General features: G+C 36.4%; 1 protein-coding gene across 2 annotated transcripts in view; it reads right to left on the bottom strand.

Moving 5' to 3' along the window:
• Positions 1-11,668, bottom strand: part of LOC140743595 (uncharacterized) — a 41,448-nt gene extending 29,780 nt beyond the window's left edge. The window contains exons 1-2 of one of the 2 annotated variants that reach the window (XM_073075005.1): positions 11,514-11,668; positions 8,334-8,628 (exon numbers count right to left, since the gene is read on the bottom strand). In XM_073075005.1, coding sequence (XP_072931106.1) covers positions 8,334-8,615 — 282 coding nt within the window. In that variant the 5' untranslated portion in view covers positions 8,616-8,628; positions 11,514-11,668. Of the gene's footprint in view, positions 1-8,333; positions 8,629-10,548; positions 11,139-11,513 lie in introns of those variants that run through there. The other variant, XM_073075004.1, reaches the window with a different exon arrangement.
• Positions 11,669-14,265: the final 2,597 nt, after the last annotated feature.

The raw sequence follows: 14,265 nt of genomic DNA, 5'->3' as shown, positions 1-14,265 counted from the left end.
GGTTTAGTGCCATGGCCTATAAGCGCTGTGTGTGAAATTATAGCCATATTTTCAAACTAATTGGTGTTTATTTTTGACTAGTTTTAGACTAGTCGGAGGTAGACAGTCGTTTTTATCTATCCCGCTGGAACTGTACCTTTTTTCGGGATAAAACATACTCTATCTTTTCTTGACTTCTGACAACGTGTGTACAAAATTTCATGAAATCTGTTTTGTAATTTTATTAATGCTTGAAAGCGTTGCAATGAAACACAGTCGCATTCCCATTTATAATATAAGTTAGGATGAAATATACAGTGTGATTTTACCATTGAAAATATACCTTCAATAGTTTAAACAAAATAACAGTTTCAAAGAGGACTTATAGCGATGTTCGCATCTGCAAATACGACTGTAAATAAAAATACTCTGGATATTTCGTATGTTTATTTTTTGACCGGTATCCTGTTTTTATCAAAGAGTCTGCCAGTGTAAAGTTTCGACAAAATCGGCCCAGTCAACAGATTGACAAACATTTGCAGATACCTCAATTTTAGTCAATACTAGGCTACCTACCTTTTGCGCGTTTTGGGCGACTTGTATGCCGTAACGGAAAACGGCACGAGGTTTCTTAACGGTACGTCTTCTGCCACGGCTTTGTACCCCCGTGTATGCGTGGCGCATAAATTATATATATAAATATTTTTTCCGTGTGTGTGCGTATAATGTTTTTTTATTTACAAAGGTTTTTTTTGTATTTTTTTAATTTTCTTTAAATGACTATAGCAATCAATCTCAATGTTTCACATCTGTCGGGCGTCGGTGACGTTCACATTTTTTAGATATAATAGTAAATGAGTGCACTGAGATAAAAATATGCTCTACCTACTATTATTCTTAACTCCGCGCGTGCTAAATGTCATTAGACTATTTTTATCCGCATTGTTATTCGGTCGAGTAGCGAGAAACAAAATTTAGTACCGAGATTATTGCTCTCATGGTATTTGCCACGCAGCCAGTTCATGTTGTCTCACCTTAAACGATTTTATGATAAACGATAATAATTTTTCAAAAATAATAGATAACTATTTCGTATTATTATTAAATTGTATGGCATTTATCTCTATTAAGCTTTAACATTTGCATGCAATCTGACAGTGTAAGATTCGATTTTGAGCATAACATTAGGCATACAACAAATTATTACAGTAGTTTTGCACTGACTGACGAGTAATGCAACAATGAGACATTGTAATGCAACAATCTAAAAGTATTTTGGAAATGAACCTGATCGTATCATGAATTCTCTTTCATTACCGCACTATTACAAATTGTTTCAGCGCAGGTTGCGCGCTGTTATGCTCGGTATTCCTCATTTACTAATGCAATACTCGAATTTAAATTACGATATTACAGGCAAATAATGTCAAATAACGCAAATATGCATTAAGGCGAATATGCGGGCCAAGGAAAGTTCATAAGATGTAAAGCGAAGGAGACGCGCGTGAGGGACCGGTCTTGATATCGGCCTGACACGGTTTCGGGTTCAATTCCCAGCCGGACCGACCAGTCTTAATTTTGATTTTGGATATCTATCCTGAGTCTGGGTGTATGTGTACTCTCTTACTCATCACACCCACGAGACAGGGAATCCTAGTGTAGAACTGTGAAGAAATCATTATTTATATTATAGTTTTCCGAATATAGCCGTCAGGGAGACATCGGCTAAGCAAACGCGAAATCGTTCTCCGCTCGCTCACAGTTCTGAGAATACGTTAGGCACTGATCCGGTTAATTAGCGCTTAGCTTTTCCAGAATGTAGCGAATGCCTTCTGATGGTATGCGTTATGCTTTGCATGATAGCTGAGCTAATCGCAACATACCTCACCCAACAAACTAAATTTAGTTCTACAAACCAACAATGCATTTTACTGTTCATTTTTAACATTTTCTGTAAGCGTTTATGATACCTACGCGTAGTGACAAACAGGAATGTAGAGATCTATGCCCACGTAATTGAATTATAGTATGGTATCCCAATGTAGGGCAGTGTAGAAATCAATTTTTTAATTTGTAGTTTTCCGGTTATAGCCGTCAGGGAGACATCAGGAGCAAAACGCGAATTCGTTCTTAGCTCGCTCACAGTTCTGAAAATATGTGACGCACTGATCCGGTTAATTAGCGCTTAGCTTTTCCAGAATGTAGCGAATGCCTTCTGACGGTATGCGTTGAGCTTTGCATGATAGTTGAGCTAACCGCAACATAGCTCGTAGCTCACCCAACAAACTAAATTTAGTTCTACGAATAACAATCATTTTCTGTTCATTTTGAAATATTTTCCGAAGCGTTTATGAAATGCTCACCTGACGATCCCTTGATGAAGTTGCCTAATATCAAATACCGTACTACAAATACGGGGGAGGTATTAAATGAAACTATTTAGTAGCATGTAAGTTTGAAAAGTTTTCGCATATTTCAAAAAGCGCATATTTTAGAGTCTAAATACAAATAAATTTTCACTTTATATAATACGTATTTGCTTCAATATTTTTTTTAATATTCATTTAGAATTGTTTATTTAGATGTAATCCAAGGCTTTATTCGCATGTTACAGAAACTGTACTGGATACAACTAATCAACCATGACCTAAAAATGTTCAGTATTCATTCTTCAAACTTGAAACTTTCATGATAAATTTTTAGGGTTCCGTGTTTACGTTTTATTTATTGAAACTTAATAGGTAGACAGTTCAAATTTTCACAATGCATTTACTTCTATGGCTTCTATGATAACAAATGCTAAAAATAGAAAATAAATGAAATTTTGGTGGTACGGAATCCTCGGTCTCAGTTCGTCTTGCTCTTGGCCAAATATGATTGATTAGGGACAAATCTTCAAAATAATTCCTCCTAAGACCGAGAATGAAGTGATTTGCAGTGATTGAAAAACGCTCCATGAGTTCTAAGCCATTAATTTAACGCAATGATTTAAGTTGTGCGTATAACTACATCGTTGTTTGTAAATGGTTTTACTAATTTCGCAACCCTGCGGGCGTTTGAACAACTGATGTAAGTTTAATTTTAATGAGAATGATTAAGGACAAACATACCTCTCTTCACATGTCTTATTATAAATGTAATGTATTTTTATAGTATAGTAGCAGACGAACATGCAAGCACCTGATGGTAAGTGGCTACTGCCGCCCATGGACATCTGCAATCAACCCCAGGCAAGATAAGCTTCCTACCTGAGTTCGGCCATAGATGCGCCGCTATCCCTGAGGACTAAGCTGGCATACCAAGGAAAGGAATGTTTCCCTTTCCACACCTTTCAATCCAAAACTTAGCAGCGCTTAACACTGTTAGGCAGAAATGAGTGTGGCGGGGGTGCCGCCGGAGTCGAACCACAGCGGGCTCTACCACCGTCAATATTTTATAAGATCCCGGGAGGGTGCCCTCAATATAACAAAGGCTTACAAAAGATGGCAACTATGTATTTAGTATTATATATATCCCACTTAATAAAAAAATATAAAAGTTTATAAACAATATACTAACTTAGACATACAATTTGCAGATTAAATATTTATACAAATATGATCTACATTTGATGTAAATGTAAAGTGCTCACGAAAATAATTTTCCCGAAATAGGATGGCGTGACACCTTATATGCGTGACATTGTAATCAAAACATAAATTATAAATAGGACAATCACGAGTCCATTAAACATTAACTTGTGTTAGGTGCTTGATACACGACTGCAAAGAGATTCATCGTCGTCAATATCCCAGTGTTGGGCACGGGTTTTCTCTCAAAATATTGAAGGTGGTCGAACCCTTTATGGTTTGACTCTAGCGGCACCACCGCCACACCTATTTCTGCCTCATAGCAGCAGCGTTAAGCGCTGCTGTGTTCTGGTTTGAAGAGTGCGGTAAGAGAGGCATACTTTTCCGAGGCGTTCCAGCTTAGTCCTCAGAGGTAGCGGTTCATCCGTATCCGACCTCAGGTAGGAATATCTAATTCTATCTGGGATTGATTACAGATGTCCATGGGCGGCAGTAGCCACTTACCATCAGGTGGACTGAATGCTCGTCTGCTACTCCTATATTATAAATAAAGAAGAAAAAGCGTTAGACCATAGTCCGCCGCGCTGGGCATGCGCACATTGGTATTTTTAAAGAACTTTTTGTTAAGACGTGTAAATTTCGTGATGTTTGCATCATCGTTATAGCAAATAACAACTAATTTCTAATATACCCGTAATTTTGAGAATGTAGTCCTGCTTGTTGGGGACTCGAACTTCGGACTCCCCGACTGAAATGGAGATTCTAAACCTAGGTTAACCATTCATCCACTAGCTATAATATAGAAGATAGAACGTGGTAGTATAAACAATAACTACTTGTGTTACTTTTTATACGCCCATAGAAATCCGTAGTCAATCTCAGATACGATTATATTTCTACCTGAGGTTGGATATAAAAGCGATGCTGCCTTTTAGGATTATATTGGAACGCCTCGGAAAGTTTGTCACGAAAAAGATACTTGAAAAATATTTAGTTTGTTCCTATCAAAAATTGTTCATCGTATGTCGTCCACACTATGAATATGCGACACGTGCGTAACGAAGCTGAAATTATGCCTCATGAAAGTATTTCAGGCATCCGGCTCACTAATAATTTATCATCATTAAAATTCGCCAAAGCTAATTGACGTTGAAAATTCAAATGTCAGATGCCAAAGTTTTATGATATTTTTGTTTAAAAAAATTATCATATGATAATAATCATAATCATAATTTAACGCTAATAAAATTTTGCAATAAAATCATCTAAAATGTTTGTATAGATAAAATAAAAGTATAGATAAAATAAAAGTATAGATAAAAGTATAGATTGTAACTATGTATGTGTTAAGTGATAAAAATAGTGTAATGAAGTAATTCCAATAAATAACAACACGATAGTTAAACTTTTCAAATCGTATTTGATAATACTTACGAGTATGTCATATTTAATTACTACCTGTATTCTACAAACTTTGCATATCAAGTTCGAAATTGTATAAATTCTAGTACTACTAGTAGCCTTAGGCAAATGACTAGTTTCTAGTTTCCGAAAATGACCTAAATAGTCGATAAACGATTCAAAAAATAGCATGTCTGAGGGCCTTTAGAAAGTTTTTTTTTTCGCGAAATATCGCTAAATTAAACATACCACAACAGCACTTTATCCAACAATACATTAGATGTCTGTTATGTATTTCATAAATATAACGTCAGAGAAATTATTACCCATCATTAAGACTGTTACAATATGTTTCAAGCTGTCCATTTATTCTCGAAATATACATGTTTGTGTGCGAGTGACGATATTCCCACCGTATCCATATTTGGAGCGAGAGTCAGTCCCGTTCCAATATAAATCTCTTACGTGCATTATTGTTGGTTTATTACTCATCCATGTGTTGATGTCACTAAACTAAACACTGTAGGTGTTAAATGAAGAGAATGTGGATGAAATTGGCATCATGTTCGTTGGTCCATGACTATTTTTGTGCTCGTCATCTGTTGTACGTTGTATTGATTAATTTTGTTTTGTGTTTGTTTATTTTAACGTGTATATCTGTGGAATTTTGGACCTGTGAATCTGTCTATGACATAGTAGCTCTCAAACTAAAGGCCGGATTTTGAATAAGGTGTTTCCTCAATATTATTACTTTCATTGTTTTTGTTACGTACATATCAAAGGGACGTAAATTTTGAGGGTGTTAAATTGACCCTAAAAAAATTTACCATTATTTTTGTATTACAGCTATCGTATCCAACGGAATATATTATTAACGCTTTAATTTCAATTGTATTATTTGATATTTGATTTGATACTACTTATTATTCTCATGAAGAATAATGCTTATTTTTAATGAAAATTAACAGAATATTGCATGTTGAAACAATACCGGGCTTAAGGCTATTGTCAGTAGATTCACGGGAGCTACATTTCAATTGGCCACTCAAATCAAAATTTGACAGCATGTGTAAGGTTTCTTAAACTGCATTGCCCTTTGAAACTATTTGACCATCCATCCGAATTGAATTCCTAAAATGGCTAGTCGTCCTTGTTCCATAGTACTATTTCCAGGCATTGTTCAAATAAGCGTATTCAAAGAAGATTAAAACTTAAGTGCCTGTTGCACGTTCGTTCAGAACTATCTCCTATTACAATGGAACATACGCATGATAATGGAATGAAAATTCCAATGAATTCCACATTCTTATTTGAGATATTTTTTTTATAATACCTATAGAAGTAGCAGACGAGCATGTAGTTCACCTGATGGTAAGTGGCTAGTGCCGCCCATGGACATCTGTAATCAACGCCAGATAGGATTAGCTGAGATCGGAAAGTATGTCTCCCTTATCACACCCTTCAAACCAGAACACAGCAGTGTTTAACACTGCTGTTATGAGGCAGAAATAGGTGGAGCGGTGGTCCCGCCGGAGTCGAACCACAGAGGGTCCTACCACCTTCAAAATTACCCTTCATCATTTTTATTTAATGTTTTTTGTTTAGTATTTGTAATTTTGTACAGGTATGAATCGAGACTCTTTTAATTTTGGGTATAGTCCTCTTCCGATGACTACAAATATTTGAAAAGTATTTCATCACTCTCGGTGGTAGCGTGGTCGTACCGTAATTTCCGTAAAAACCGTAAAAACCGTAAAAATAAGAAAATAAAATGTCAAAAGTACAAAAAAAATTAAAAAAAGTGCTTCGTAAATGTACAAAAATGTTACTGACAAAGCAAATAAACGTCATTACACCAGCTTGTACGATTTACTTAACAACGGTGTTCCGCGCTCTGTAAATAAATAAAACGACATCACAAAGAGAAAGGGACAATGGCGTACCGTATGCAAACTACAATACATTGAGTACACAACGCTCGATGAGGCCTCATGCCTCACCTCATCGAATGCACGACTACACTATACAAATGTAATCTTCGTGTAAGGTACACGAACTTTACTTTACCACATTTCGTTTTGATCCTGTACATTATTGCGCTTTTCGGCATCCCAACGACACGACATTGCAACGACATCCTTGGACGCGTGATACTACGTGATAAATTGAATTGTCTTTTGGCCTGTCACGATATTAACTCGATGTTGTCGCCTGTTGGCGCTGATGTGTCGTCGGCGACAATGGCGGTGTCGTGTCGGCACCTTCATATATGTAAAAGCATTATTATATTGTGAGGATATTGTTATCCTTCACTTACACTAATTCAAATAAACGAATAGCTCTTTTTTGTTACCACATATGTGGTGTCTTTTGTGAAACAAAAACGAAAAATTATCTGATGGTGTCGTAACGTCGATGTCGGTGCCGTGTCGTGTGTGTATAAAGAAGAGGCCACTCGCGTTATTTAGATTTCGGTTCACTAAATACGACCGAAGGGAATCAAAACTGTATATGCACGGACGCAACGTCATACGTGAAACATGTAGACACAAGCCTGCGTAGTAACGGAGTTTACACTTTAGGTGCTATTCAATGACTACATTCTGTCATGTTTTCGACTGTGGTGTTTGAAGTATCGGGAATGAACGCTGTAGAGGTGTTTGTTTGTGTTGCTTTGTTACATGTTTACAAAGAGCTTGTGGCTCTAAAACAGTGATTTCTATGTTATTCAGTACGGTACAGTACGGTACAGTTATTTCAAATATGCATAGCTAGGTAGTATGTAGTAACAACTGGCGCTGCGGAGCGGTAATCTTGCCCGCCTGACGGTTCTAGGTTCGATCCCCGGTTAGATAGATCTAAATGATGAATTAAGATATCACATATGGATCTTTGTGTATGTAAGTATTATGATTTTAGTTGTAAAAAGAATAAACAAATGTTGGAAAAATATGGATGTAAGCTACATTCTAAATACACACAATAGTTGTGAACGTTATGAAATTCCTTAGACCGCATACTTCTTGACTGCTTATAAGTTAGAATGCAATAGAATGGACGTTTCTCTGAAAATAAAATCTGTTGTGTGTTGTGCATTTTTCTTACATAAGTATGTCAAGTATAAACTCTGTTACGGTATAATCTCTGTTATTCAAGAAACGTTGTTATAAGATTTATTTGTTTTATGTCGAGTAGGAATGATTTTAAATCTTTTTCATGGCAAGACCCCTTAAATATGTAAAGGTTTTTTCGATCCCTCTGCTCTACGCTACTTGTTTTTGTCATATTTCAGATGTCGAATCTGGACGCTTCTAGTTTTTGCGGACCCCTACAGGGCCGCTACCCAAACTGTAAAAACACTGTATTTATATAAAAAGTACTTACATCTTCAGTGAGATCATCATTTTCGAACGCAGACGACAGTGGTCTGCCGCGCTGTGCGCGCGCGCCTCTCGAGTCGAACAGCTCATCGATCGGAGATTCCACGTCGTCGAAGGCGCTTCTGATCCTGCTCTCCACGTCCGACCGGATGCGGTCACGTTCAGGCTCCTTGACAAACGGCACCTTGCCGTCTAGCCTGTCGAGCACCGGGCGGTAGTAGCTCTCGCCTTTGTTGTAGTTGCAGTCGTAGACGCGTGTGCGCCTGCCTCGGCCTACGCGACTCATCTTGTTTCGATTACTGTGAATTGTTGAAGAAACACATGTTACAAAGGACAGTTATGGATTTTTATGAAAATCATAATATAATTCGATAAACATCCTATGACTGTTAAATAAGCTAAGATTAAGGTTAAAATGTGTTATCTTCGAACAGTGCTTAAACTACATTTTAATACGTTAACCAGGAAACGTTTTTGGTCTAACATTAAAGAGCGTAGCATTTCCACCTATTAATATTCTCTAAACTATTTATTTAGTCCATTTCAGATGTATCCTGTTTGATAGCAGTGCCGCAGGGCATGCACCGTTACGTCGTATTGGCAGGTTGTAAATGATATGTAGGTAACATATCTATTAACAGATAAGTAACACCGCCTCGGGATGTAATTAGCCTAAAGTTTACAAATGAATACAAACGTATTGAAAGGCAATCCTTACTAAGTGATGTCGAGTTTATTTACAAGAGAGTGATTTGAGCTTGAAATGTTTATGAAAGAATAAAATAAATTTACATAATTGTTGGAGTTAAATTATTTCTATTTATTATTTTGTAATTGTAAAATCGTCATTTTCATTAATTTATTATATTTAATATTGGAACTTTAAATCAATACACAGGAGGTATAGTTAGAGAAATAGCTAATTGAGGCTTCTATTTAGAAATCGAGCGTCTTCATAAGAACTATCTACGATTATGTTTAATGTATTACAAGTTTTCTGTTAGTATTTATCGTCAAGTTTAGTTCTTCATTATTACGGACATCTTATTTATTTTTTCCTTTAAAGGGGTTAAGGTCAGCGTTTCTCAACAAATGGTCTGCGGGCCAGTGGTGGTCCACCGCGACACTAGTAGTGGACTGCAGCGGCGCTAGTAGTGATCCGCAGCGGCGCTAGTAGTGGACCGCGAAGTTTATAAGTGGTTTTGAATGAATTAGTACCTAATTGTGAACGTCGGCGAAATGGAAGGAAGTTTATTTCCGCATCGATTTTTTATATATATAAATTATTATAGTTAAATACACCTTTTTTGCTGGTCTTCAATTCGTGTTTCGTGGGAAGATAAAATATGTTATATGGTCCATTAAGATAAAAAGTTTAAGTTTCCCTTCTCATTATCCATTACGGTAGCCAGTGCTCACTAGAAGAACTTTCTACACTATCCAGTAGGTTACTTTTTAAGATGTTTTCTTTCAGCGTAAACCTTTTAATTACTTTTAAGACTCAAATTAGTTCAATAAACTCAGGTAAACTCGAACTTTTTATATGGAAAACCAAACATTACTGGACTATTTATTCGTGAATGTTTTGTTTATTTGCTATTTGGCGCCCTTGAGAAATCCTATATTAAGATTTTTTTGCTGTGATCTGTATTTAATTAGGCTAAAATAAAATAGTTTATTTTTTCTGTTTTTTTTTATAATTTCATAGCTGTAATGTTTTCAATAAAAACACCCATATTCAATAAACAACCAACACCCGTCGTTTTCCAATAAACAACCTTCGAAATGTCGACCACTGTGTGAATAACTCCTTATGACGAATCGTTTAAGTAACAATGTTTTCTTTGTATATTTATAGACACTCATTGATTTCACATTTTGATATTCATGGATATTGCGCAACAATCATAATTAATTATCATTAAAGAGGAATACATAGTTTGTTTAGACGTTGGCTTACCGTGATACCACCACGTCACGTCGTGAGTATTACCACTGTGTTCCTATCTGAAACATTTTTATCCCATTGTGGCTGACAGTGGAACTAATTTTAGTGATGGACATTTTGAGTCCTTTTTTACCCGTCACCCCTGCATACGTATACGTGTCATTTTATTTCTATTTGGTCCGCTACTATTTTGATGGGCTGACATTTCAATTTCGGTCATGATGAAATTGGTATTCGATATAAATTTCACTTGCCACCTGTCGAGGCTTACCTTACGATGGTCGAATTGGAAAATACCCGCATTCATTTAGATGAACTGTTATGTGGTCTGGCGAAATATAAAACACTTCTGTTTTTGGGTTTCAGTTCGACATATTTATTTTCCGTTCGTTTCCAATTATTTTCTTTTGTCCAATGAACTAATTTAGTGTCTGTTATAACAGATTAAAATAGTCTACTCATTGGTTTACGGTTGTTGATTCTCACAGTTTTGCATCTCGGCGATGTCGTAAACGATTGTTGGCATTAATACATTACGTTAACACACGCGATATCTTGTTACCGACGCGTCAAGAAACGCTCATCATATTATTATGTTTCGAACTAATAATAACATTATAAAAGATTTACAACATTATAAAAATAGGGGCCTTATTTTTTGTAGGCTACCGTGATATTGTGCCAAACAGATTTGACGTAATCGTACGCTACCGACACACAGGTTCTTGGCATAAAAACATTTATTAAAAAAGACTGAATGGATTTTTAGAGGCAATTGATTACATTAGCAGAACAATACGCGGATGCATGTACATTATTTAATAACATCGATTGTGACACGTATGCGATCAGTTAATCGATCTCATCTGATGTATGATCTTCCTCTAGAAACGACGCGTACGGCGCACAGTGGAACAATTTCAAAATAGATATCGCAAACATTCGATATGGGATATTTTTAGTAACGAAACCCGGTTTTTGTTCGTCCGACAGGAGAGTATTGTGATATGCACTGAGTTAATGTCTAACGGCACAGCTAAAAATAAGCGCATGATTATACTGAAAAGTAACTAAAACCAATATTGAATTAAATTAATATAAAATGAGACAATTTGGTCACAGTTTAAGAAAAAAAACAGAAATGAAAATAATAAAAAAAAGAAAATCGCACAGCTTTGAACTAAGGGAATAATTCGCAAGTATGGCGTGATCTTAAGGATGTAATTGTTAACTGACCTGGAGCGTGTACAGGCGACGAGAAAGCAGATGGGACTGGGAAGGCGGGCGGCGTCGGTGGCGGCGCGTGAGCGGTGTGGGCGCGACTATGTTTAACCGTGAGCCACACCGAAATATACTGACTTTTGTTCCGATTGATTTCCTACTCGGAAAAGCAATCTGTACGCTCTATCGCTTCTTTGGAAATCTATCGAACGTCCGGTCAACTATAATGAAGCTCGAATTAACTCTTCAAAGTATAAAAACATAAGTCACGTAAAATAACTTTTGGTCTAAATAAAAAAAATATTTACATAATATTTTGATTTAGACGACTAGACAAAATATTATTCTGAAAAAAATGTGTAAAGTCGGATGTTTTGGTTTTGTTTTATTTTTGTTCTTAACTTATTATGTACTTTTTGCCTTTTACATTTTCCATTAATTCTACAATAAGCCATCATTATTATGGACTAATTATTTCTTACAGTACACGTTGAAATTAGCCCTTTACTTAATCAAAATTGTATTAAAGTCGTACCAACTAAAACCAATAACAATAACTACTCAATCTTTACCAATTGCTTTATTTCTCACTAGCTGACTCGGCAAAATTTGTACCGCCTCAAAATCTTTTTATCAAATATATTTCATATAAAATATAGCCTATATTACTTGTAGATAATGTAGCTTTCGAATGGTGAAAGAATTTTTGAAATCGGTCCAGTAGTTTTTGAGCCTATTAATTACAAAAGAATATTTTAATTTTTAAGGTGGTAGAACCCTTTGTGGCTTGACTCCGGCGGCACAACCGCCACACCTATTTCTACCTAATAACAGCAGAGTTAGGCGCTGCTGTGTTCCGGTTTGAAGGGTGTGGTAAGGGAGACAGACTTTTCCGAGGCGTTCCAGCTTAGTTCTCAGGGGTAGCGGCGCATCTGTGGCCGACCTCAGGTAGGAATATCTAATCCTATCTGGGGTTGATTACAGATGTCCATGGGCGGCAGTAGCCACTTACCATCAGGTGGACTGCACGCTCGTCTGCTACTCCTATATTATAAAAAAAAGAAAAATACAACCAAACAAACAAACAAAGTTTTCCTCTTTATAATATTAGTGTAGAAAAGTATTATAAATCCAATTAAATGTCAAAATTAACTCGCATTTAACGGTGGTTGCTTATGAAAAAAACGCTGACAATCTAAAATAAATTTCGAAAACAGGAAGTACTAAATATTTACCTACTTACAAAACCAAAACATTATGAATTTTTAATGGACATTCCTTTTATCCAAAGCATCGTAAATCCAAACCTACGTAGGAAATAACTGGTTACTAATTACAATCCATCGTAAAAATGAACCTCTATTTCAGGTCCGTTTATGCATAAAAGCCTGACAAAGTTTGACTAATAAGCGATCAAAGCATAAGGGAGGGAGGCAGTATAATATGACAAAATATGATTATACAATAGGCTGTCACTTCGCAGCCGATTTCAATGAGCATATCTTATTGTTTAGGAACAATAAACGTTCTGCAGACGTTCTGTGCTCACTGTTTCAGCCGACATTCATAGTGGAATATTCGTTGTTTAGATCTATTATTCTGATTAAACAATAACAATTAAATGCAAGATGCATTTCGAGCAAATGAAGGAATTAATTTTAATCACATTGAATTGTTTTATGCAAGTTTAAAACAGAATGTTCTATGTTAGGAGGAACAATAGACACAGTTTATTATTTTTCGCATTATAAGAGGGTTTTATTCTTCATTGTTAAAGGAAGTCATAATTAACTTTTTTTTTATAATATAGCAGTAGCAGACGAGCATGCAGTTCACCTGATGGTAAGTGGCTACTCCGCCCATGGACATCTGTAATCAACCCCAGATAGGACTAGATATTTCTACCTGAGGTCGGCAACAGATGCGCCGCTACCCCTGAGGACTAAGCTGGAACGCCTCGGAAAAGTATGTCTCCCTTACCACACCCTTCAAAACGGAACACAGCAGAGCCTAACACTGCTATTATTACGCAGAAATAGGTGTGGCGGTAGTGCCGCCGGAGTCGAACCACAAAGGATTCTACCACCTTTTAAATATTTTATCTAATTCGCACATTACTTTTAAGAAGTTAGAGGTAGTTAGGTTATTTAGCGAGTTTATTTTAGTATTCGTTTTTAAGTTTATACCTGAGATTTGAAACCTGGACTCGCCGACTGAGAGCTAAGAACTGACACTATCACTGCTTATATAATCTGCGCCAAACTGCTAGTACGCTCTGAAGTTGTTGCGAGCAGGTGTAGTCACACAAGTAGCTATGGCGACGCGATTCATTTCTATGTTCAGAGCAGACTAACAGTTTCACGCGAACTATACTCTCTGAGAGCTCTGGGTTCGATCACCGGCCAGACGCTTGAGTGTGAAAAGCGTCGAAAGCATTTCTTTTAAGAATACACGCCAGTGTCATCATCACATTAAAGGTTATCTAAAACGCTACGAGTAGTTGAATTTTACAATCGTATGACAAGAGTTGGAGTAAACTGATGAAGTAAACGTGCGTACAGGGTTATCCTCTACAGCTATTTGTATTATTCTAGTTCTGGAAAACATATATTTCTAGCATACAGCAGTTTTTGTGAGGTCGAAGGGTATTGATACCGGCTGTCTTACGTATCCGGCGATCATCTTAGTTCTCAGAAGTGGCAACGCAATTTTATTTGGTAAATTACCTGTTCCTAACGTTAGTCGTATGCTATATTCATGTTATAAA

The sequence above is a fragment of the Epargyreus clarus genome, unplaced genomic scaffold (genome assembly GCF_041222505.1).
Source record: "Epargyreus clarus isolate Ecla_fem2 unplaced genomic scaffold, WU_Ecla_fem_2.2 ptg000007l, whole genome shotgun sequence".
NCBI classification, from domain to species: Eukaryota; Metazoa; Arthropoda; class Insecta; order Lepidoptera; family Hesperiidae; genus Epargyreus; species Epargyreus clarus.
This window is presented reverse-complemented; position numbering and strand designations above follow the sequence as displayed.